The following is a 22,197-nucleotide window of genomic DNA, read 5'->3' on the forward strand; positions in this document are numbered from 1 at the left end:
AAAATTTGCGAGGATATAAAAAAAACTAAAATGTTTTATAAAGGATGTACTACTTGCCCCAACAGTCAATACCATATACGTGTTTAGAGTCTGATTTGCCCCGGTGTGTGAGGTGAGGTCGTACTAAATCCAATGATGTAGGTAAAGGTAAAACCATGGACCTACCAGCAAACTAACGCCCATGACATGAAATATCGCTGTACTTGTTTAGGGGTTCAGTTTAGGGAATACTTGCCAAGGGCATCGTTTTGTTTCCAATTCTTGTTAAGGGTAGGGTTTCGCACGCCGATACTTGTTAAGGATTGCATTTTCATAATATGGAAATCACTTGTTTAGGGTGCTTTTCGAGACCCCATGGTCGCGCATAGTATCCACTCGTCTTAAGCCAGTTCGTAGTTCCTTTCTGCGCATGATCAAAAGATTCTACGCATGATCAGAAGAAGGTCATTTGTACTAAAGTGACATGGTGCTTTAAAATCTAATGAGATAAGCACCAACTTTGATGTCTTGATTATTCATATATTCTTTTGAATTGTCGTTTTATGCTTCAACGAACTTCTGGTATTTCACAGTTCAGAGATATGCAAAGTAGGAATGCAACAAATGCCTTCATTAAGTGTTCATTTGTGTGCTATTCTAGTCACCTGGTCTATTCAATTTCTTCATCCTGCTATGTAAGGCAAGCTTACGTAATATCTTGATTTGAAATCTGCCTATCACAATGAAAGAAATGAAAGGTCTTTTGACCAAAATTGTCCATGAAGTAACTACGAACTGGTCTATGGAAGTGGCCCCCAGGAACTGGATCAACTCGTGAGTCTTCACACAAAGACTAACACAATGCATCGTATTATGGTCTAAACATAGGACGTGGTAATGGAGTATTGGAATCCTGATTGAAACGGTTGTGAGTTCAAATCCCACCTCTGGCATTTCTACACTTTAAACCAACAAGGTCCAACAAGGTCTGTCGTCTATAACTGTCAGGCACTATTACTGACTAACCTACACGTAAAATGTTTCATAATGTAATTGATTATACCAACTTGGCGTTGATGCGACAGATAGCTGCTTTGCCGAGTTTATACTGCATGGAGCTACCCGAACAGAAAAAGAAACATATACAATTAGCTTTTGAGCGAGAGGGCCTTCAGTACACAAGGCATTATAGGCAGCACATTCAGACTCCTATAACTCAAGTGAAGGATTTGCACATCCGGCTGAGAATGGAAGCACTATCAAGTAGGAGATACAAGGAAAATGCGATTCGATATTAGATAATAATGATGTCTAGAAGGCCAAATAACGTGTTTTCAAGAGACAAAAAAAATCATTTTTGTTTTATTTTTTTGTAATCACACCTGGACACCGGTCCTCATTAGTTTGTTGTTTTACTGATTGCTATGGTGTCCGGAAAACATAACTTTGAAGTAATGATGTACATATAAATGACCGTCATTTCTCTTGAACAGGAACGAGGAAGGGTTTGCGCGTTCCATTTTTTTTAGTTCGTATTTACCATGTTTACTGGTATTACTGGAGTACGTACATACTGCAAAATCAATTAACGGTTGTAAACTGCGCACAAGCAGTAAAAGGTCTTTTTAGATAAACCATGAAGTTGGTTTTCAAATTTCCTGAAATAGGCATTTGTGATTTGATGATTTTTCAGGTATTCCTTTTAAAATATTCTTTTCATCACATCCAAGCTGAAGAGTAACAAAGTCTTCTTAATCACTGGTATTTGACAGTAGCCCAATCTATAGTAAAAATGTTCCAGGACCAGACAACGAAGCAAACAGATTAATTAAATAAAAAAAAACTTTACCCCTGATGTACTATTCTAGTCATCTGCTCTATACAATGCCTTTCATTCTTAGAATTTGAATGCTTTGCCGAGAAAACTTACGCAACATCTTTATATGAAAATGTTAGTGTTCATCCTAATCAAATATCGCAAAGGTCATCTGAGAAAAGTTGATCATCAGCTAACAGTGAACTGGCTTATGCAATGCCTATACTAACGTAACGTCCAAGCTGGCAATAGATAATATAGTCATATTATATGCACGCAAAGGGAGGGTGCAAAGAACATTGGTAAAATGCCATATAGGGAAGAGAAGATGCCTCGTTCTAATCTAGATCATTATCAATACGAACACGAAGCTGCCTTTCGTTGATTTTATCCCTTTTCTTAACTCTTGGCTCCCCTCTTATATATACATTTTTTTTTTTTGGGGGGGGCAGCACCTTAAATGTTTGACATTATTTGCGACGGTGATGACTGTTTAATTTCAGGTTTCTCAAACTCGACGAATAGTCCCTAATACTTTGACATTTACGCATGTACATGGCTATGTATTAAAAAAAATCCTAACAAGTAATCCAATCGGGTAATATTCCATTCACCTCGTTATCTTTTCTAACCTATACCACACTTCCAGATCACTTTTCCGTGATTAGGTCTGCGTTTTGAAATCATACGTGGGTGTCTGACATATCGCTGTCGTTTTGAGGACTATAGTGTCATAACTGCCCCCTGGTCACAAAGCCAATCTTGGCTCAATGAATCGTACGCTGGCCGGTGTCACGCAATACGTCTCAGATCCGCCGGGGTTCTGTTGTGAAATAACATAGCTAGTGTCAGCGAGCAGTGAAGGTAAATTTGGCCGTTCAAATTGAGATTGAGCAAGGAGGTTTCAATCTTCTTGGTTTGACTCACAAAATTCAAGAAGGGCGTAGGCTTAGGTGCACTGGGTGCACGTGCAGTCTCCCCCTGAGGCAGAGGAGTTCCGACACTGGCGAGCGAAACGAAAATCTAACCCCTTATTCTGCTTTCATAAGCTGGTTTTCCAAACTTAAGTTCCACCTCCCCATGCTTAAAGCAACCTATATACGCCATTGTACAAAGTCACACGTCATGTTTGATACGATATGCCAATCACAGTCGTATCTTTATGACGTACTTAAATCTTTAATCATCCCTCAAATAATAGTCGATTTAACATATTAAATGATTACATATCAGTGGATAATAATGTTAATCGAAAGCTAATGGGAATACTTTTGGCGTGATCCTTGTATTGAAAATAATTTGGCAACCTTTTGACTCTCCAAATAATCGTTAAGCTTGATAACAACCCCCCCCCCCCCAACCAATAAAGATTGTGTATGGTATACATTGGACAAGTTCGTGTTACGATTTGATGATAATGATGATCATACGAGTTTTTTTTCTAAATTCATTAGGAACGTGCGTAAAGCAAGGGAGAGGCAATGGAAAGTATAGCTAAAATGACTAGATCGTTCGAGGATGAGTTGGGTGCAAACTATGTTTAAATGTAAACCAAGATTTATTACTGAAATCATTTCCGGATGTAAGACTTTTTATATAAAATCATTGCAAACTGTTAAAAGACAATGACCATGTTAACCCTATGTTTAAATTGATTTGATTATCTCTGCTGACAAGTGGATTCATATCTGTCATCTCATTTGTAAAGATCATTTACTTTGTAAACATTTTTGTAATGCATCAGTGAAACGCAAATTTACCGTATGGGATTAATGAAATTTTCATATTTTAATTTAATTAAATTCGAATGTTAATTTGTATATATTTGACAAATTCTTGTCTCTTTAGCAGTACATGTATGCCACAGCAATTCGTAAAATAAAAAAAATGAATACGAATAGGCACACCCGCTGATTAAGTTTTTCCCCCAAAGTGAACTATTTAACAATTTTTTTTACAAGACCCTAAAACATGTTTAAAGTAAAATTCAGAACCACACGTGTTCCAAAGCGTGCCTTGAAAACCGATATCTATCACGATCATTATGGCCATTGGATTTTTCTATTAAAATACTGAGAATCTATTCGTCGATATCCGGTCTCATGCTCGTATTACATCCAGGATTTTTTTTTTCAAGAGTAAGAAACAAATCAATAATATTAAGAAAATGTCGGTTTACATATACACTTTCAAGTGGATTCCTAAATATTGTCATAAGTCTTTCTTCTAAAAAAATGTTGAATCAACAATATAACAGAGGATTTGCTCAAGAATCAATAGTAATCATACTGGTAGGATAAATTAGCAAAAACAATATAGAGTAAATTTTAAATCCCATTCGTTCATTAACACATTACCTCAAGTTAAGTAAACATTTTCTAAACTATTTAGATGACGTTCACTTCCGAATTGGTAGTTTGCATTTTATTAGCAGCGATGCCGCGGGGCGTGGCACCTGAAAAGGGGCGGGGCATCAGTTCCCGTTGCTAGGCAAAAGCTTGAAATACCTAGAATTCAAGTTAAATTCCGATTGCTAAATCGATAGCAATTTACGTGTTGAGAAGTGGAATGTCCTTCGACGATCACTTCTCCATACAATAAAACTATCGTTGAATCAAAACACGTTCAGGAAGTTGGTGTTGAATTGCTTATAGAGCGTACTTAATAAGAGTTAATCAATCTAAATCTAATTAGATATCACAAAATGTCTGCATAGGATGCAGAGAATGGCCCGTATTCTGAAGTCAGGTTTAAGTTAGACGACGGTCTAACTCTGTGCTAAAATTATGGGAGCCAAAAATTTAAAAATTCGGTTTATATTGTATATTACTTATGTTTACTATTTTGTTTCATTTTGCATTCATAACGAAGAAAAATACTTCAGTTCTCATTCCCAGATCATTATGAACAATTTGGATGTCATATTATGAGTTAATAAATTGGCTGTTTACTGGGGATTCATGCCCACAATCGGCTCTCCATAGTTAAACCACAACTTTAAACCAGGGTTTAATTTAAACCCGAGTTCAGAATACGGGAAAATGTGTTACAATAAAGGAATCGGGGCACACGATGTTCAGGGATAGAGAGGATGACAATCAACCTAAATGGAATAAGAGAAAAAAGGAATAATGAACGTACGATTTAGATTATGGGATCCATGACATTTGCTCAGGCAGCAATTGCCCAGATGGAAAATCTGCATGTTTAGCCAAACATAAAACCTAATCTCCATAACTAAATAATCCTAATCCTTATCTTTACAGTATTCTGAAACAAAAAGTGTATTACAGTCCTTACCCTAAACTTACGCCATCTGAGATATCAAGACAGGAGCAAATGTCGCAGGAGCATTTGTCGTGTCACTCGAAAGAAATCCTTTTAACAAGGGGTTAAGAAATCTGACATCTATCAAAATGTAAGCAAACATATAAAATATGCAGAAACGTTAAGTGCTGGGATCAGTTTATATTTCTTCCAGTTGAAACGAACGAAAGTAATTTCGTCATTGTTTTGAGTGGAATAAAGAGATTTTCATTTGAGCTAAAACATTATAGAAAACCATTGTTCGACTTTCTTGAGAAAAATCCAGTTCTCTGGATCTTACTGCTGCTGTCAAACCAATGAAATCAACTCCAAGTAGGATGGCAGTATTGTAGTCATGGCATATATTCTGCAGGTATAGACCTTTGGTTATTAATTTTTTCACATTTCACATAGTGCAATGAATGGTCTGAAGTAGTGAGACAAGATTCAGTATGTACTGTGACTGTCTCGACACAGACAGTAAGTTTGGAAGCTAGTCTTTACACTAGACATGACATAATCAGCTAAAGGCTCAAATTTGAGTCTGTGGTAGCAGACTAGCGATGAGAGTGGTTTTAATGAAGCAAAAACTTAGAGGAGGCCAGAAATTGCGTGTATAGGGCAAAACGTCTAGAAAGCTGCGATTGAGTGAAGCGATCAGGGATTTTTTGTAATAGTTTAAATAAAAAAATCTAATTTTGTGATACGTTATGACGTAATATTCAGAAAAGTAAATTCATCATTCATTCATTCATTTACTCAATTTTTCCAACAAAATGTAGAAGCAATAATTACAATAAATAAAATATAACATTAGGAAATACAAATGACATAAATATTCAAATAAACCAAATATAAAGAATATGCACCTGATACAGAAAATATATGAAAAATGTTGGAAAAACGGAGTGGTCCACTGAAAAGCAAAGCTTGTAAAGTGTGGACCACTCCAGACGAGAAAAAAAAGTACATAAAAAAGAATCACCCTAATACTTTCTTCTCTTTCTTTTATCCCCTTTTTTAGAGGGGGTGGGGGGATGGGCGGGTCCATGGATCCCCCACTTCTGTACGCCGGAGGCATCTCGAAATAAAGTCATAGGAGCGTGTTTACATGGTTGATGGATCGGATAGCACTCACGGTGAGGTTTGGCTGACCCATTTAGAATAGGCGACTCATGACGAACTGCCATCTTTGATATCATCATCGCCAGAGATTATGGGACATCAAAGAACGATGACACCGCTTCGAATGACAATCTCCAAGCATGACCGTGAATTGATTTTATTTCATCCACCGTACAGTCACAAGAAGGGTAAATTTGAATAATCTATACCGTATAGGCCTTAGTCAATTCTCAAGTAGACCATAGCTTTAAAGAAGCAGTTAATGAACAAAATATTCCATCATTTGCACTTTCTTAATCACTTATCTAGATACAAATACCTCCAATCTTTGTGAGCACATGATAATTCTGTGTAAAACTTTTTTTTTATTAATTAATCAAAAATACTTTTTCTATCAAGGTGACAAAATGGGATTGGAGGTAAAGATGACTCAAATAGAATAGGCTCTTTTGAGATATATTACTTTTTCCCGCCCTTCTTTATCCTTTTATTGAAAGTGGTTCATCTTGGAGATTTAATGTCCTTAGATATTTTATTTATTTTGTTTTATTTACCCACGGTAGTCTCTTCAGTACAAAACTGCACTACAAGATAGCCCTGTTAAAAACATATTACAATAATATACAATGTAAATAGAATAGAACATTACAAACAACATACATAGAAAGCAACTATAAAACCAGAAAACAACAAGTAACACCAGCGTAATAAATAGAAATACTTATAAATAGAGTAATAGATATGTTCTTAACTTCTTTTGAAAAAGGCCCCTTTATCGAACCAACGCCATAACATACCTCAAAGGAATTTGATTACTGCTGACGAGAATAAGGTTATCCATAGATTGTTTAAAATAGTTTGTTAATCATCTAAGACCATCATTTATTGAGTTTTAAGTCTTTTGGCGTCATCCTTCTTTGACAGTAATGTTTCAGCTTGTTAATCATTTTGTCTATCGACAAGACACTGACTAGAATTATCATGAAGCCATAAAATATGAATATTTTCTTTTTCCTTAATTTCTTATTAAATGTTGTTTTAGCCGGTAATTTCCTATAGAACTACTTTGAGAGTTACAGGGATTGTCTGGTTTAAAAGAAGAAACCATATAAACAAAATTCAAAACGAGGGATTTCCATCCTGTATCATTTAACGAAACGTTTTGTGGACAACTTTAAATCTCTCATTCAATGGGGTGCACGTATTTCCATAGCTTACAACATGGAGATAACGTATACTTATCACATTACGTCTCTCACCCAAAATAGAACCATCTGTTTCTGAAAACATGAAGCCATAAAAAGTATTCGAGATGATTGTCGATAAAAAATACCAGAGTTTGATTGTCATGTTTATCGTCTTCATTAATTTAGGTTTTCATTTATTTGCAATTAAAGGGGAAGTTCACCCTGAAGAAAACTTTCCTGTAAAAATAGCAGAAAAAATAGTAAAAAATATTGGTGAAGGTTTGAGGAAAATCCGTTAAAGAGTAAGAAAGTTATTAGTTCAAAGTTTTGGATTTGTGACGTCATAAACGAGCAGCCGTCCCATGTGTTATGTAATATAAAATGCATAAATTTCAAATTTTGTATGGTTCCTGATGACTTAATTTTGTTTTCTTTTCATGATCGGGTGTGAAACGATTTGTCTATTGATATACAAAAGTTACAGTGAAAACCATTTTCAATTTTCTGAGAAAATGACATTTCATTGATTTTTTACCATTCGCTATGTAGGAATGCTGCTCGCATATGACGTCACAAATCAAATAATTGAAATTATAATAACTTTTTAATTATTTGACGAATTTTTCTCAAACCTTCGGCAATATTTTTCAATAATTTTTCTGCTATTTTTACAATAAACTTTTTGTCAGGGTGAACTTCCCCTTTAACCAGTAAGAAGCTCTAGGCCTAGGAATAAATGTTGACCCCCCCCCCCCCCGCTTAAAACGTGTTAAGTACAATGGTCTAAATATGAATATACATGAAGCACAAAACATCCACATCAAATATCATTAATTGTTTTCAAAGTAAATTTGGAAGTGCTAAAAATTACTAACTTCAAGAAGTTTAAAGCAAAGAAAATATAATAAATACATAAAACTTATATACCGTATTTTTCATATTCACTAAATGCTCAAGGCGCTTACAAAACAGCCCCCCAAAACAATAACGGCAATCATAATAATGCTGATGGTAAAAATTCGAAAAATATTAATCAACAGTCTTGTATAAATAAATGAATGAAAAAGTAGAAAAAAATATATATAATAAAATAAGGATGTCACATATGCATGATTGTTGGTAAGTCTGTAGCAAAATTTGTTCTAGGTCCTTAATTTTGGTGAGCAATGACGAGCCTCCAGAAAGGTTGTTAATGGGCCTTCGCTCAGCTGATCACAAAACAGCTGTTTTGCTCGGCATCGTCGGTCAAGAAAAAAATATTGGAAAGATCAAGTTTAATATACCGCGAAAACTTATTCCCAGGGTTCCAATAACACCTTCGGACTTTAACCCTTACTTTCAAATTGGAGTTAAACTGTTAATACTGTTCGCAATAACGCGAAGGGATTATCTTTTAAATAGGTTTCAACATACATTTGTCCACGGTGTCTTATCTTCTTCATTAAATGTTTCCGTTGGGGTACCGCAAGGATCAATTTTAGGCCCCTTGTTATTTCTTTTATATATAAACGACCTTTGTAAATCATCTAATTTGTTAACCTTTTATCAATTTGCTGATGACACAAGTATTTTTTATTCTTCTAAAGATTTAAATAATACCATCCACATCCTGAACAATGAACTCCAAAATGTTTCCGACTGGTTAAAAGCAAATAAGTTGTCCCTGAATATAAATAAAACTAGATGCATCTATTTTCAAAAAAATAAATCTTTAACACGAACCCATACTGACAAATCTAATGATAATAATTCAATTGACAACGATCGTATTCACATTTATATCGACAATAAACGTATCGAATTAAGTAATTCCATTAACTTTTTAGGTGTCACATTGGATAATCTTTTGAGTTTTAAGTACCATATGATAAATGTATTACATAAGATAAGTAGGAATACTGGTTTACTTTATAAACTTAAGCATAGTTTGCTTCATAAAAATCTGATAACTCTATACCATTCCTTAATTTTCCCTTATTTAAAATATTGCAATATTGTCTGGTCTACCAATGTAACCTCATATGAATTGTACTCAATATACAAAATTCAAAAGAAATGTTTAAGAATAATTACTAATTCCCATTACCTAGCACCATCCGCACCTTTATTTAAGAAATTGTCTTTACTTAATATATATGATATCAATAAACAAGAAATCGCAATATTTATGTATAAGTACAAGAAGAGGTTGTTACCCACTCCTTTTTCAGATCTTTTTCAATATAATAATCAAATTCATAACCATAATACCCGTTCTTCCAATAAATTTCATCTATGGTCTATCAAGTCTTGTCACGAAGCTAAATCATTAAGTTATGTAGGTCCCAAACAATGGAATGAGATTCCCCAAATAATATCTAATTCACAATTTATATCTTCCTTTAGAAAACAGTACAAAAAATTTCTAGTGAATGATTATTAATTTTCGCAGTTGATATCAATGCACTACTTGTACCCTATCTACCCCCCCCCCCCTTTGATTCGTGTCTTTTTGTATTTTTTGTTGTTTTCTCTGTCCCTTTTCCTACATTGTATTCACTACAATGATATGATATTCTGGTTTTTCTTTTTCATTAATATTGTTGTCTTTTAACTATGTTTTGGCGATCCAGCCTTACAGGTTTCTGATAACCTTCATGGAAAGCCACGCAATGTATTATATTATCTAATCACATTATTTGATGTTTCTTTGTATTTTTATCCTATTTTGCGAAATAAAGATTGAATTGAATTGAATTGAAGCATGGTGTGCCAATGAACACAATACATGACGTACGACTTAATGTAAGCAATGACGTATGACTTAATAAACATTAGATTTAACACTCGACAATACGACTTAACACCTGACTTTTTTACAACTTAACGTACACTATAATGTATGACTTAACACATAGCACATTTAAAGCTCGACAATACGACTTAACACACGATATTATTTACGACTTAACGTACGCTATGACGTATGGGTTAACAGAAGACAGATTTAAAGCTCGATAATACGACTCGACGAAAGACGTTGCAGGCATGTAATTTTCATGCTCCCCTATTCAAAGTAGTTTCGGGGAAAAAAGCGTGACTTAAATTTCAGTTATCCTATTCCTTTTTTTTCAACTAGAACCTTAATATCTAAGTAGCAAATTAATTTAAGCTGATTAACTAAATAAAGTCGAAATATATATATATATATGTGTGTGTGTGTGTGTGTGTGTGTGTGTGTGTGTGTGGGTGTGTGTGTGCGTGTGTGTATGGATGTGGGTGTGTGAGAGTGCGTGCGTGTGTGTATACAGTTCAGTACTAACCTAATAAAACAGCCGAAGTGTATTTTTTTATGTAATGCTCAAATAGTACATTTGTTTGTCCCCCCCCCCATTACTTGTCTACAACGTACATTAAAAAAAAGAGTAAGTATAAATCCAAATAGAGTATTTTCAAAATAAAATGAAAATGCAAATATATTTCCATTTCATTTCAGAAGTGCCGTATTGTTGAATGATGTTTTGGAATAGCTAAAATCTAACAAAAAACAAAAATTACCAAAGCGATCGATGCTTTCCAAGCACTCTGTTTACCGACACAAACATTTGCAAGTCATGAACAATGAGTTGTTTTACACGAGATGTATTATTAACCTGAATAAAATGACAGTAATTTCGAGTATCTAATTTCCATTAATTTCCATTGTTATATGATCTATTTGGAATCACAGTAAATTTAGTTAATCACACGGAAGCCAGTTCCTTGAAAAAAATAAGAATAAAATATATCTTTCATTGAAAAAAGGTAATATCTTATTATTGATCGTTTGACATCAATGATTCCTTTGTTCACAAATCGCCTGTGCTGTGACAGGAGTGGCTTTTTTTAAACACTTTGAAATAACGTATTTTCTAAACTTTCATAAGATTATGATGAATTTTCAAACAGCGTGTTTATCCTATTTTCACATGTCAATACCCCCCCCCCCCCCTTCCCTTATGTCTTGGAAAACAGTCTAGAATGAGAAACGAAAAAGACTGATTCCCCATATCATTTTTTTTGAAATAATATTCCCAATGTCTCTCATGTTCCGTCTAAAACCGAGAACGTCTTAATAAGGAACATTTTTATGTAAATCCTAGTTGAGAGAAGGAAAAAAATGAGTATAAGGGCCTCTCTAAAAGCAAGACTTTCAGCATCAATGGATCTTGCACTCAATCGAAAGGTTAGGACTGGTATTTTTAGACGCACAAGAGGCTTTTCTCTTCCCGTACCAATCCAAGGATCAACCATACCCTATAAAAAACACATCAATCTCTCCATCTTGTAACATTCTTGGTTGGTGTTTTTGGTGAGCATTTTGGCCTTTTTTGTATAATGTTTGGGGGATCTTCCCACTTTTTTCCTCGCTTTTTATCTTATTTAATATATTTTTTTCTTTGCGGAAGTTAGGGGGTCTCTTTTACATGAATGGTGTGCATATATCATGTATATTACGGTAACATTATTGCATTGATACAGTTCGACATTTTCTTTCAAACTCCACGACCACAACCCCCCCCCCTCTCTCTCTCTCTCTCTCTCTCCTATCTCCCTTTCTCGCTTTATCTCCATACTCTCTTTCTCTGTCTACATGTTTTTGTTCTCTTTCTACATATCTCCATTTTTCCTCTCTCCAGCCCTGACCATCTTCCTTCTCGAATGTCCCCAGTCGCTTGATGTTTTAAAAATCCATAACTTTTGTTTTATTTCAGGAATTTCAAACCTTCTAAGCTTCACTTAATAAAAAATATCTCTCATTCCACAGCTTTGATCAAACCAAAAACACGACAGTGTGCACCTTCCCTTTTATTGAGGAAACTTCACTTTATTGGATTTAATGGCAGATCAACAAACACTATCAGTGACGCTGGGGGTCTGGACGTCAGACTACACAGTAATCAACAGTAGATATGAACATAGCAAGCAGACATTCTAAATTTAAGCCTATTCTTACGACTTGCTGAAAACAATCATAATGAACATGAAGAAAGAACGAAATGTTCAAGTTACCTGATATACCAGTAACCCTATAGGGTAGGATCCAATTTATGAGTGGAAACAACTTGTCAGTATTCGAGGGGCTGAATATGATGTTCTTGATGAGGAAAACAGAAGTTTAATCTTCCTTGAGATTACGCAGTGTAAAATACGATTGGAAAAAGAGAGCAGTTTGCACTATATGTGGATACCACCCCCCCCCCCCTCCTTCAATGATTTTTTTTTCCTTTTGTTTGTGTTCTGAATATCAAAAGTGTATCAATATATTTGTGCATATAATTATCGTACATAGAGATGTTTTCACGGCTGATGATGATTATAATGAAAATAACTTATTTCATCCTGCATGACAAGCTATTATTGTATACCCTTTTCCGTGTTCATACGTCGAGCACCTGACATACAAGGCAAGACCCATTTTTATTGTCTTTGGTATAATGTTTGACTTTGCCGGGATCGAACCCACGACCTCGTGGGGCGGACGCTCTACCACTAAGCCACCACGCCTGGAGGCTTCAGACGGAATAAAATGACGTACGTTTGGCGAAGTTATTTATTATAAACTCGTGTTATTGAAATCAAGAGCCAATTTTTCCCCAACACAAAATCTTTTTTTAATTATTAAAGTATCACTATTTAATACAAGTTTTTAGTATCAAGGATTCGATTTTTTATTCATTATCATTTATTTATTTTCATTTATTCATTTATATCAAGAAATTCGATAATACTGCTTGCCATACATACGCTGACATACACTGCCTAATCTCATTGCTATAGCCACTCCATACGGATCACGTGACTGGACTGCAGTTATGTCACAGCGTTATACAATTCCTTCAAAATGTGTGTATTATTTTTTATTAGATGTTCATTTGCACTTATCATGAACGTTCTTGCTGTTTGTTATTGAACTGTTTTTTTTCTGAATTCTAGATAATATGACAAAATAGAACGGTAAATCACCATTATCCGAACATAATAATAAGACAATTAAGGTAGGAAAAGTAATAAACAGTCTACAGCTCATCTGGAACGGATTTGAACGCCAATTAAACAGGGAAGCTTTTCGAGTTACAAAACATGTCACCTCGTCGTTTTATTCCAAACAAGTCGAATTGCTGAGTTTCTTCCTGCCCCAAACAAGTAGACCTGTCAAGTTTTGAACAATCCTTACTCGTCACATTGCCTTCTTGTCCCGGACAAGTCGACCGGCCGGGTTCCAATAACTCGTTTTCTCGTCACTGATTTGAAGGGGAAGTTAACCCTCAAGAAAACTTTGTTGTAAGAATAGCAGAAAAATAATAAAAAATATTGGTGAAGGTTTGAGGAAAATCCGCTAAGGATTAAGAAAGTTATTAGAGTTCAAAGTTTTGTATTTGTGACGTTACAAACGAGCAGCTGCCCCATATGTTATGTAAAATAAAATGCATGAATTTCAAATTTGTTATGGTTCCTGATGACATAATTTTGTTTTCTATTTATGAAGGGATGTGAAATGATTTGTCCATAGATATTCAAATAGTACAGTGAAAGCCATTTTTCAATTTTCTGAGAATATGACATTTCATTGATTTTTTACCATTCGCTATGTAGGAATGCGGCTCGCATATGACGTCACAAATCAAGTAATTGAAATTCTAATAACTTTTTAATTCTTTGACGCTTTTTTCAAACCTTCAGCAGTATTTTTTATTATTTTTTACTATTTTACAAAAAAAAATTGTCAGGGTGAACTTCCCCTTTAAGCTGCTCACACACATAAAAGAGTTGATATTGCCGGAACATGAACACGGTCACTTCAAAGACCCCAAAAAGGGGAGAATACACACCAATCTTATGCCATCACGTAACCGTCAAAAAAACAAGATAAGATATGCAGATTTCATGAAATTAAACGCCGAAACGGAGGGTCGATAGCTGGAAACAGGGAAGCGATCAATTGAATTTGCGAGTCTTGCGGACGAGATGAGAAGAAAGAAAGTTAGAAAAATACAGGTGGCAGGTATCAACCTTTCAAGCAAATTGTTTTGGCGCATTCATTTCTATTATTCTCAATGATGGGGCCCGCTTACGTTTTTCACAAGAAAATTTAACTTTTACGCCACCGTAGAGATGGCGGTCAATTTGTTTGAGGGTGATGATACAGAGTAATAGCTGACGATAACTGCACGGGGATGTTAACAATTCAAAGAGTGTATTGTGAAGAGCGAATACAGAGGACATTTTAGATTGGGTATAATACGCCAACCGTAGTGTAATTAATGGTAAAAGCTGAAGATATACTCCAAAAAAATTACTATTCAGAGTGGATGTTTAACTCTGAATGCAGATCGCGTTTGGACTGAACGTTTGTTTCCATTCTAAAGGAATAACCAAAGCCGAGATCACCTTTTTTCGATGATACGAAACTAGTGTTAGTCTCATCTTAGGTAGATGTTAAAGAAGCATAAACAAAATATGCATTCCCGACACTGATAATTTGCCTGCAATACCACTACCACTGGGTAGGTATAATCATCACCATCCACATGATCATTATCAGCATTATCACCATCATTATCACCATCATCATCATCATTCTCAGTACAGCCACCACCTCCATCTTCGTTCCCCGTCACCATGACAGTTGCTCCTCCAATAATTAATCCGGGCTTATTTCTGTAGGGTAAGATGTAGGGTTATTTTTCCATTGCATAAATTGTAACCACTGTAGATTCATATTTTGTGTTATCCTTTTTTGCGACTTTATTTTATCTTCTGTTCATGTTGTAGTGGTGCTTCCGGTCATGTTAATACATGAAAATGTCATATTTTTTTTTGGTTGCGCTATACCCCGGCGATGCCGCCAGGTCGACTCTGGACCGTTAGGTATGGCCGTACCCTCCTTTTTTCGGTTAATGGATCGTCCTGTCGGCAGCGCTTGGGTACAATTTTCTTGTAAATTAAGATTATGCTGTATGTACTTATACAATGTTCTTTTTTTATTGAAGTGCAACGATATGTTTTGTATATTTTGATTATTTTTTATGACGAATAAAAACTGCAGAGATAAAAAAAAAGATGTAGGGTTAGGGGTACAGCAGGGTTTCATGTTAGGCTTTAGGGTTCAGGATTGAAGTTGGTCATTCGATTAGTGTGTTGAATTTAGAGTCTGTGGAGCAATTGCCGGTAGAGCGAATGTCATCAATTATCCAATTATCCAATTATCCCATCGCTATCATCACCATTATCACCACCATCATCACCACCACCAATATAATCATCATCATTGGCACACTATCAGCATCATCATGGTTAGGTGAACTTTTATCATTTCGTCACCACCGCCATCAAAATATTACCCGTGTCGTGCTGCCCTTCTGCGCATCATCATCATGGCTGAAGCCATTCATCGTCACCATCAACTCACCAATATATTCATCGACACCACCATCATCCCCATCGTTATCATGGCCACCACTCTCATCATCTTAATCATTATCACAACCTCCTTCACTGTAGTTTATTTCATAATTATGTTTCCCAATGCCGCTGCATGATTATCTTCACATAACCCGAAGATATATGCTATTTACAGGTCGCCCATATATCATTGTTTCCGCTTCAAGAAAATGTCCTATTCGATTAGAGGGATACGGCCAACGAAGTGAAATGAATTAGGCTACAATAGCGCCTGAACCAACATCCGAATAGGTGATCGCGTGGAGCTTGAAAAAGAACCGTCGCCTGTTTAAAGCTACGTAGGGACACAGCAAATATTGTGGTGTAACCGGTGTAAAAAGAGGACCACACTGGTTATTTTACACCGATCTTATATTGGTGGTGTTAGTTTTACACCTACATGTATAGGTGTTGTTAGTTTTACACCTATAGGTGTTATTACAACACCCATGGTTGTTACTCTTTGGTGTTATGTTCAATCTCAAGGGTGTTATTTTAACACCTCAGGGTGTGGTCCTCTAACACAATTGGTGTCAGTTTTAACATCACAGTTTTTACATTGGACCAGTATAATCCCAGGAAACAATATTTCGTAGGACACATACACATAGTTTAGTATGCAGGCACAGACCCTGATTGAAATTATAGACAAAATGGGTGCTAACACTAGACTAGCACAACTACAGCTTGGTCATGTTGGTGTTATATGCGAGAGGCCTCGTCATGGCAGGGACCTTGGTCTGCATAATCAGTCCACTTTCCTCGATAGAAGTGTTTCCACAGAATATTTGGTTTGGTTACATTGACCCAAATCTGTGACATAGGAGAAAACAAAGCGCATAGAAAATGGACAACGAAGTTGAAATACATAAACTGGATATATATATATATATGTATGTGTGTGTGTGTATACATTTCTTTCATTTCTGCCAGTGATTAACTGATCACACTTGCTAATTCCTTCAAGTTCAAAACGTGACAAACAAAACTAAAAGCAAACAGGAAACCAAGCAAACAAACATAAAGTGCAAAAATAGATCACCAAGACTTCTAGCTTTGCCAATCAAAATCTTTTGGGGGCATCCATATTATCCAGAGAGTGGCTAAATGATATGCAAGTCGGCTATCTCAGAAAGAATTTCCGAGAAGTCGCAACGTTGATCCAGTCTTTCTCAATTGGTTTACGGTAGTTATTCTAGATGACCGATATGGGAGCGCTGGATTTGCGACAAAATGAGGCATCAAGGGAAATAAAGTTGCAGTCACATCCTTAAAATACATGACCCATTTCTGCAAGAGTGTCTGAATTGAATGACTGCTAAGACTACGTCCTCATGGACATTGTCTATCTCTTCTTTGGGAGAAAATCTAGACTTAACTTCAGGCTTTAGTGATATTTTTCCTTGTAACATCTTCAATAAGCCAGTTTGTAGTTCCTTTCTGCGCATGATCAAAAGATTATACGCATGATCAGAGGAAGGTCATTTGTACTAAAGTGACATGGTGGTTTAAAATCTAATGAGATAAGCACCAACTTTGATGTCTTGATTTTTCATATATTCTTTTGAATTGTGGTTTTCATTTACATCCACAAAAAACAACAATGCGTCCACGAACGACTGGTATTTCACAGTTTGTCAAGTACATTGTGCAACATGCTATAATATGCATTCAAAGTAGGAATGCGACAAATAACTCAATAAATTGTCCATTGCAGTGCTCTTGTAGTCACCTGGTCTATTCAATTTCTTCATCCTGCTATGAAAGGCAAGCTTACGTAATATCTTGATTTGAAATCTGCCTATCATAATGAAAGAAATGAAAGGTCATTTGACCAAAATTGTCCATAAGTAACTACGAACTGGTCTATACAACCAGAAACCGTGTTCGTTTTTTTCAACTGTGTGACATCTAAACACTACGAGTATCAATCAATTTCATCTACATTCGAAAATCAATTAAGGACAACAATAATTTTCTACGTACACAAAAATTATTTCAGATTGATATATGAAGGATATCATAGAGCAACGAGACTGCAAAATTTTCTTGACCCAAAAAATGTTATATCATTCTCCCGGATTATGTTCTTTAACTTAGGTCTTTACTTTTACATCTTTATTGGAAAAAACCACTATCCTCGAGAATTTCTCTTGTATTTGTCTCTTTCTAACATGTCTAATGTAATTTTGAAAAATTGCGTCTATGCATGTGATAAAGATATGTAATATGTAAATTGTAATGACACTGTTAATAATGCTGAGCAACACGAACTTCCACGTGGACAATAAAATGAAATTGAAATTGAATTGAACATTTAATGGATGCCACTGTAAATGTGCAAATGAGATTTAGAAAAACCCACAAGTACTTCATGGAAAAAATTATGTAAACATATTTCCCCCAAGGTAATACCAAATTAAGATCCCTGCTTGCAGACTGTAAGGAGTGATTTGAAGTTAATAGAAAGAAAAGAGAGAGTCAATCCCCTCTTCTGTTAAATATTATTCTGTGAGAACCCGCGAAGATGAAGCGTCCCCGAAGTGGAACATTTAATTACGCCCGACCTGTAGGGCTGGCTTTGACGGGTCAGGAGACATTTTGCACATGACACGAAGTAGGTGAATGTTTGTACAGGCCATGTCCCACATACACCACAATGTCATTCGTAGAAGCACCTAGACAAATAATTCTTGGATGCGCCTCAACGTGCCCATCTGCACCCTAAAGGTTGTTTGCATGACAGGTTGCTTGCTAATCAAGTGACGAGAAAACCCCCACAGTTCAACTTATTCCAGGTAGATGCGAGGGGCCAGGCAGGGGCCAGGCTGGGGGCCGGTTGCAGGAATAGTTGCGTTATCAAGCGTAAGTCACAAATGCGCGTTGTTGATTGACTCTGAATTAAATTGCGTGTGATTGCTATAGTTGCGTTTGACTGAAACTTTCTCTTTATGCATCGGGCCCGTGGAGAAACTTTGAGGTGAAAATGGGGGAAAGTCTTATCAAGCGACTTCCATGTGAAGATGGTATAGTATGAGACTCGCAATGTAGCTAAAACAGGGAACATTTTGTTCTGCCTGAGTACCAAAAGTATGCCTGCCATGTAAATTTTAAGCGATTTTGTGCGAGAATAGAATTATTAATCAAAGAAGTTTTTACCTAATATTAAGCTCATCGAGACCAACAAACGCGCTTCTCTTTTTTTTCGCTGAACAGATCTAAAGATAATAATCATTTTGTTGTTGTTGTGTGTCTAGAATTTTGAACAAAATGTTTTAATGATCAATAAAATGGATCAAAATTGAACTAAAGCAAAATAAATTGAATCCATTTTCCGGAAGTTATAAAGTGCTATTTTCTTTCCGAGATCGTGGAAATGGCTGTTTTATACGGATTAATAGCATTATCGAGCCCTTTTTCACCTATTTCCACTGTAATTTCCATTTCCATTTGTAATTCTCAAAATTGGCATACCATAATTGAAATCATAATATATCTTGGCAAGCTGACTTTCTCAAACAAACAAGGCAAGATTCAAAGTCATCGCAAAGAAAGTGAAAAATGATGTCGACGTACATGTTTGTTGACATGAGAAGGCATTCAGTCCAGTTGAAATTATGAAATATCTCGTAATCTATTCAAGTAGATGACACAAAGGTTTTCGTAAACTTCTGATAAGTCTTGCTATTGCACTCACAATCTCCCAGAACAGGTGGAATGCCTCTTCCATTTTGACATCTCTCGACATTTCATCTTAGACTCGTCCATTTAAGACTATAGTCTCCTTTCAGTTTCGGTTCGATATTTTTTTACCGAAAGGGAACACTCTAAGATCAATTTCATTCTCCTTTTTCAGATATCAAATTATACATCAGACTTATCGAAACTGTATAGGGTATGGAATTGAATTGTATATTCATAATGATCCTTCATTTTCAATTCTACATTTTATTTCCTACCTGTATTCCTAACTGTTAGCATGTCCAACCCCTCCCCTTTTCCCTCTCACACATTCACTATCCATCTCCTTCTTTCTCTCTTATATTCACTCTTCTCTCGATCTCTTTCACATACACAACCAGGACCCTTGGAACGACTGTTTTAAGTGGGGGTGCCAATGTAATTCTCAAAAAAAAAGTTTAGACTACAAAATGGAAGTAAAATTGGTCTTCCACATCTTCCAAAATACCAAGGGGTGCTGCCTATGGAAAATAATACACGCAGCACCCCTGTTTCCAAGAGCCTTGACACACACCCTTTCACACACCCAATCCTCCCTCTCCTCCTGTCTGTTTTTTCTCACACACTCTCTACCCTCCCTCTCCCACACACGCATATTCACACGCGAACGCCATTCTCCCTCCCTCTTACACACATATACACACACACACAAGTACGCCCGCCCTCTACCTCACACACACACACACACACATATTCCTCTCCCACACGCGCACGAACCACCATCCCCTCTCCCCCTCTCTCACACACACACACATATATCCCTCTCACACACGTACACGAACCACCATCCCCGATCACTCTCTTACATACACACACATATCCAGACACACACGCACCACCATCCCCTATTCCTCACACACACACGCACATATCCCTCTCAAACACGCACACGAACCACCATCCCCTATCCCTCACACACACATATCCCTCTCAAACACGCACACGAACCACCATCCCCTATCCCTCACACACACATATCCCTCTCAAACACGCACACGAACCACCATCCCCTATCCCACACATATCAATACAAACCTACACTATCCTCCCTCTCTCTCCACGTCTCCCCACCCTCACCCTTCTCTATCTGCCCCTATCTGCGAGTTCTGAACTTGTTCAAAGTAGGTGTAACAATTCAATTGATCGACCCCCGAGGGAGGGGATCTCTGTCCATGCTGGAAAAGTAAATGGAGAAAATCAATAAGGAAATCAGAGCAACAGGGAATTTAGTTAGATTCGATCCAAAAAAGCATCCTATATGACGATCAAAGATACAGACAGGATTACACAAGGTACTGTATAACTAGGTCAAATGAGTCGAAATAAACAAATTTAGCATTGAGGAGTTATTAGTTCTGCTTCATGCGACAAGCGTTCTTTTAAACTTTGCAATATTGTTTGGGATATACCACCTGGGAGATCTGGAAATCTTCCACTATCACGATGACATGATGATGACAATGAGAGGTATCGTGTAATTAGGTACAAGTGTAACAGGTAAAAGTAGAATCGTGGAAACGAATTTAGCCTGAAGGTAATATCAAAACATGGAGCTTACAATCCTTCAAACTTCACAAGATATATTTTTGTTTTGTTTTGTTTGTGACATAATTTGGGAGATGCGGAAAGTTCATTGCATCACTATTACCTCCACAGGATGATAATGTACAAAAAGGTCCAAACCATGTATAAAACCCAATTCTTTCCATATGATGTAAAACAAGAACTACATGATTTCAATTATATTTTTGCCGAAGCGCAGTTTAATAATGCTTATCATATCTTGGAACTCATGTGTTCAGACCAATTTGGCTATTCGTAACTTCCCAAAGTTCCAGAGGAGGTGGCTAAAATGGATGTACTTGTTCCCAATTGGATATGATATTATAGATATCTTGGAGGTACAAGACCAGTGCCTACCTTTTCCTCTTTACTTTTTTTTCTTCCTTCACCACTTCGCAAATGGATCGTTTTAAATCATGTTGCCCCCCCCCCCCCCGTATCTCCGATCCCTTGAACTTCTCAAAATACTTAGCAAAATTATTTCACTTTAAATCTAATATATCTTCTTCTTTTTTACACAGTTCCTGTTGTTTCTATTCAACTTCTTCAACAAGCCGATAATAAAAACAATCTCACTCCTCATTCCTGTCTGCAATGACATTATCACATTATCCATCTATAATCTCAATAATTGCTAGACACTTAATACGAATCCCCCTGGCTAGAAGCTGTCAGGCGATTCAGGTCTACATGACAAAATACGCCCAAGGCAATGACAATACAACAGACGATACGTTGTCAATTTGCTGTCCCAACCAGGCTTGGCACTTCAAGAGTATTGTCAAGGGCAGTGACCTCTTGTTAAAACAATCCCGGCCTGGTGTTTGTTGACATCAACGAAAGTTTTCATTCCTTGTGAGAAGTGACAACTCTATTTGCTTGGTCTATCATGACAGCCTTATTCCGACTTTGACATGTAACAAGTTGCGATGGTAACAACGTTAATATAAATATATAACAATCACATTAATAGTAATTGCAGTGATGAAACCAAGACAGAGTTATAAACCAAAATAA

At 36.3% G+C, this 22,197-nt stretch overlaps 1 protein-coding gene across 1 annotated transcript in view; it reads right to left on the reverse strand.

The window, feature by feature from the left end:
- LOC121421897 (leucine-rich repeat-containing G-protein coupled receptor 5-like) overlaps positions 1-22,197 on the reverse strand; it is a 99,302-nt gene that overhangs the window by 64,427 nt on the left and 12,678 nt on the right. The window contains exon 3 of the mRNA XM_041616698.1: positions 20,695-20,792. Coding sequence (XP_041472632.1) covers positions 20,695-20,792 — 98 coding nt within the window. The remainder of the gene's footprint in view (positions 1-20,694; positions 20,793-22,197) is intronic.

The sequence above is a fragment of the Lytechinus variegatus genome, chromosome 9 (genome assembly GCF_018143015.1).
Source record: "Lytechinus variegatus isolate NC3 chromosome 9, Lvar_3.0, whole genome shotgun sequence".
Classification (NCBI taxonomy): domain Eukaryota; kingdom Metazoa; phylum Echinodermata; class Echinoidea; order Temnopleuroida; family Toxopneustidae; genus Lytechinus; species Lytechinus variegatus.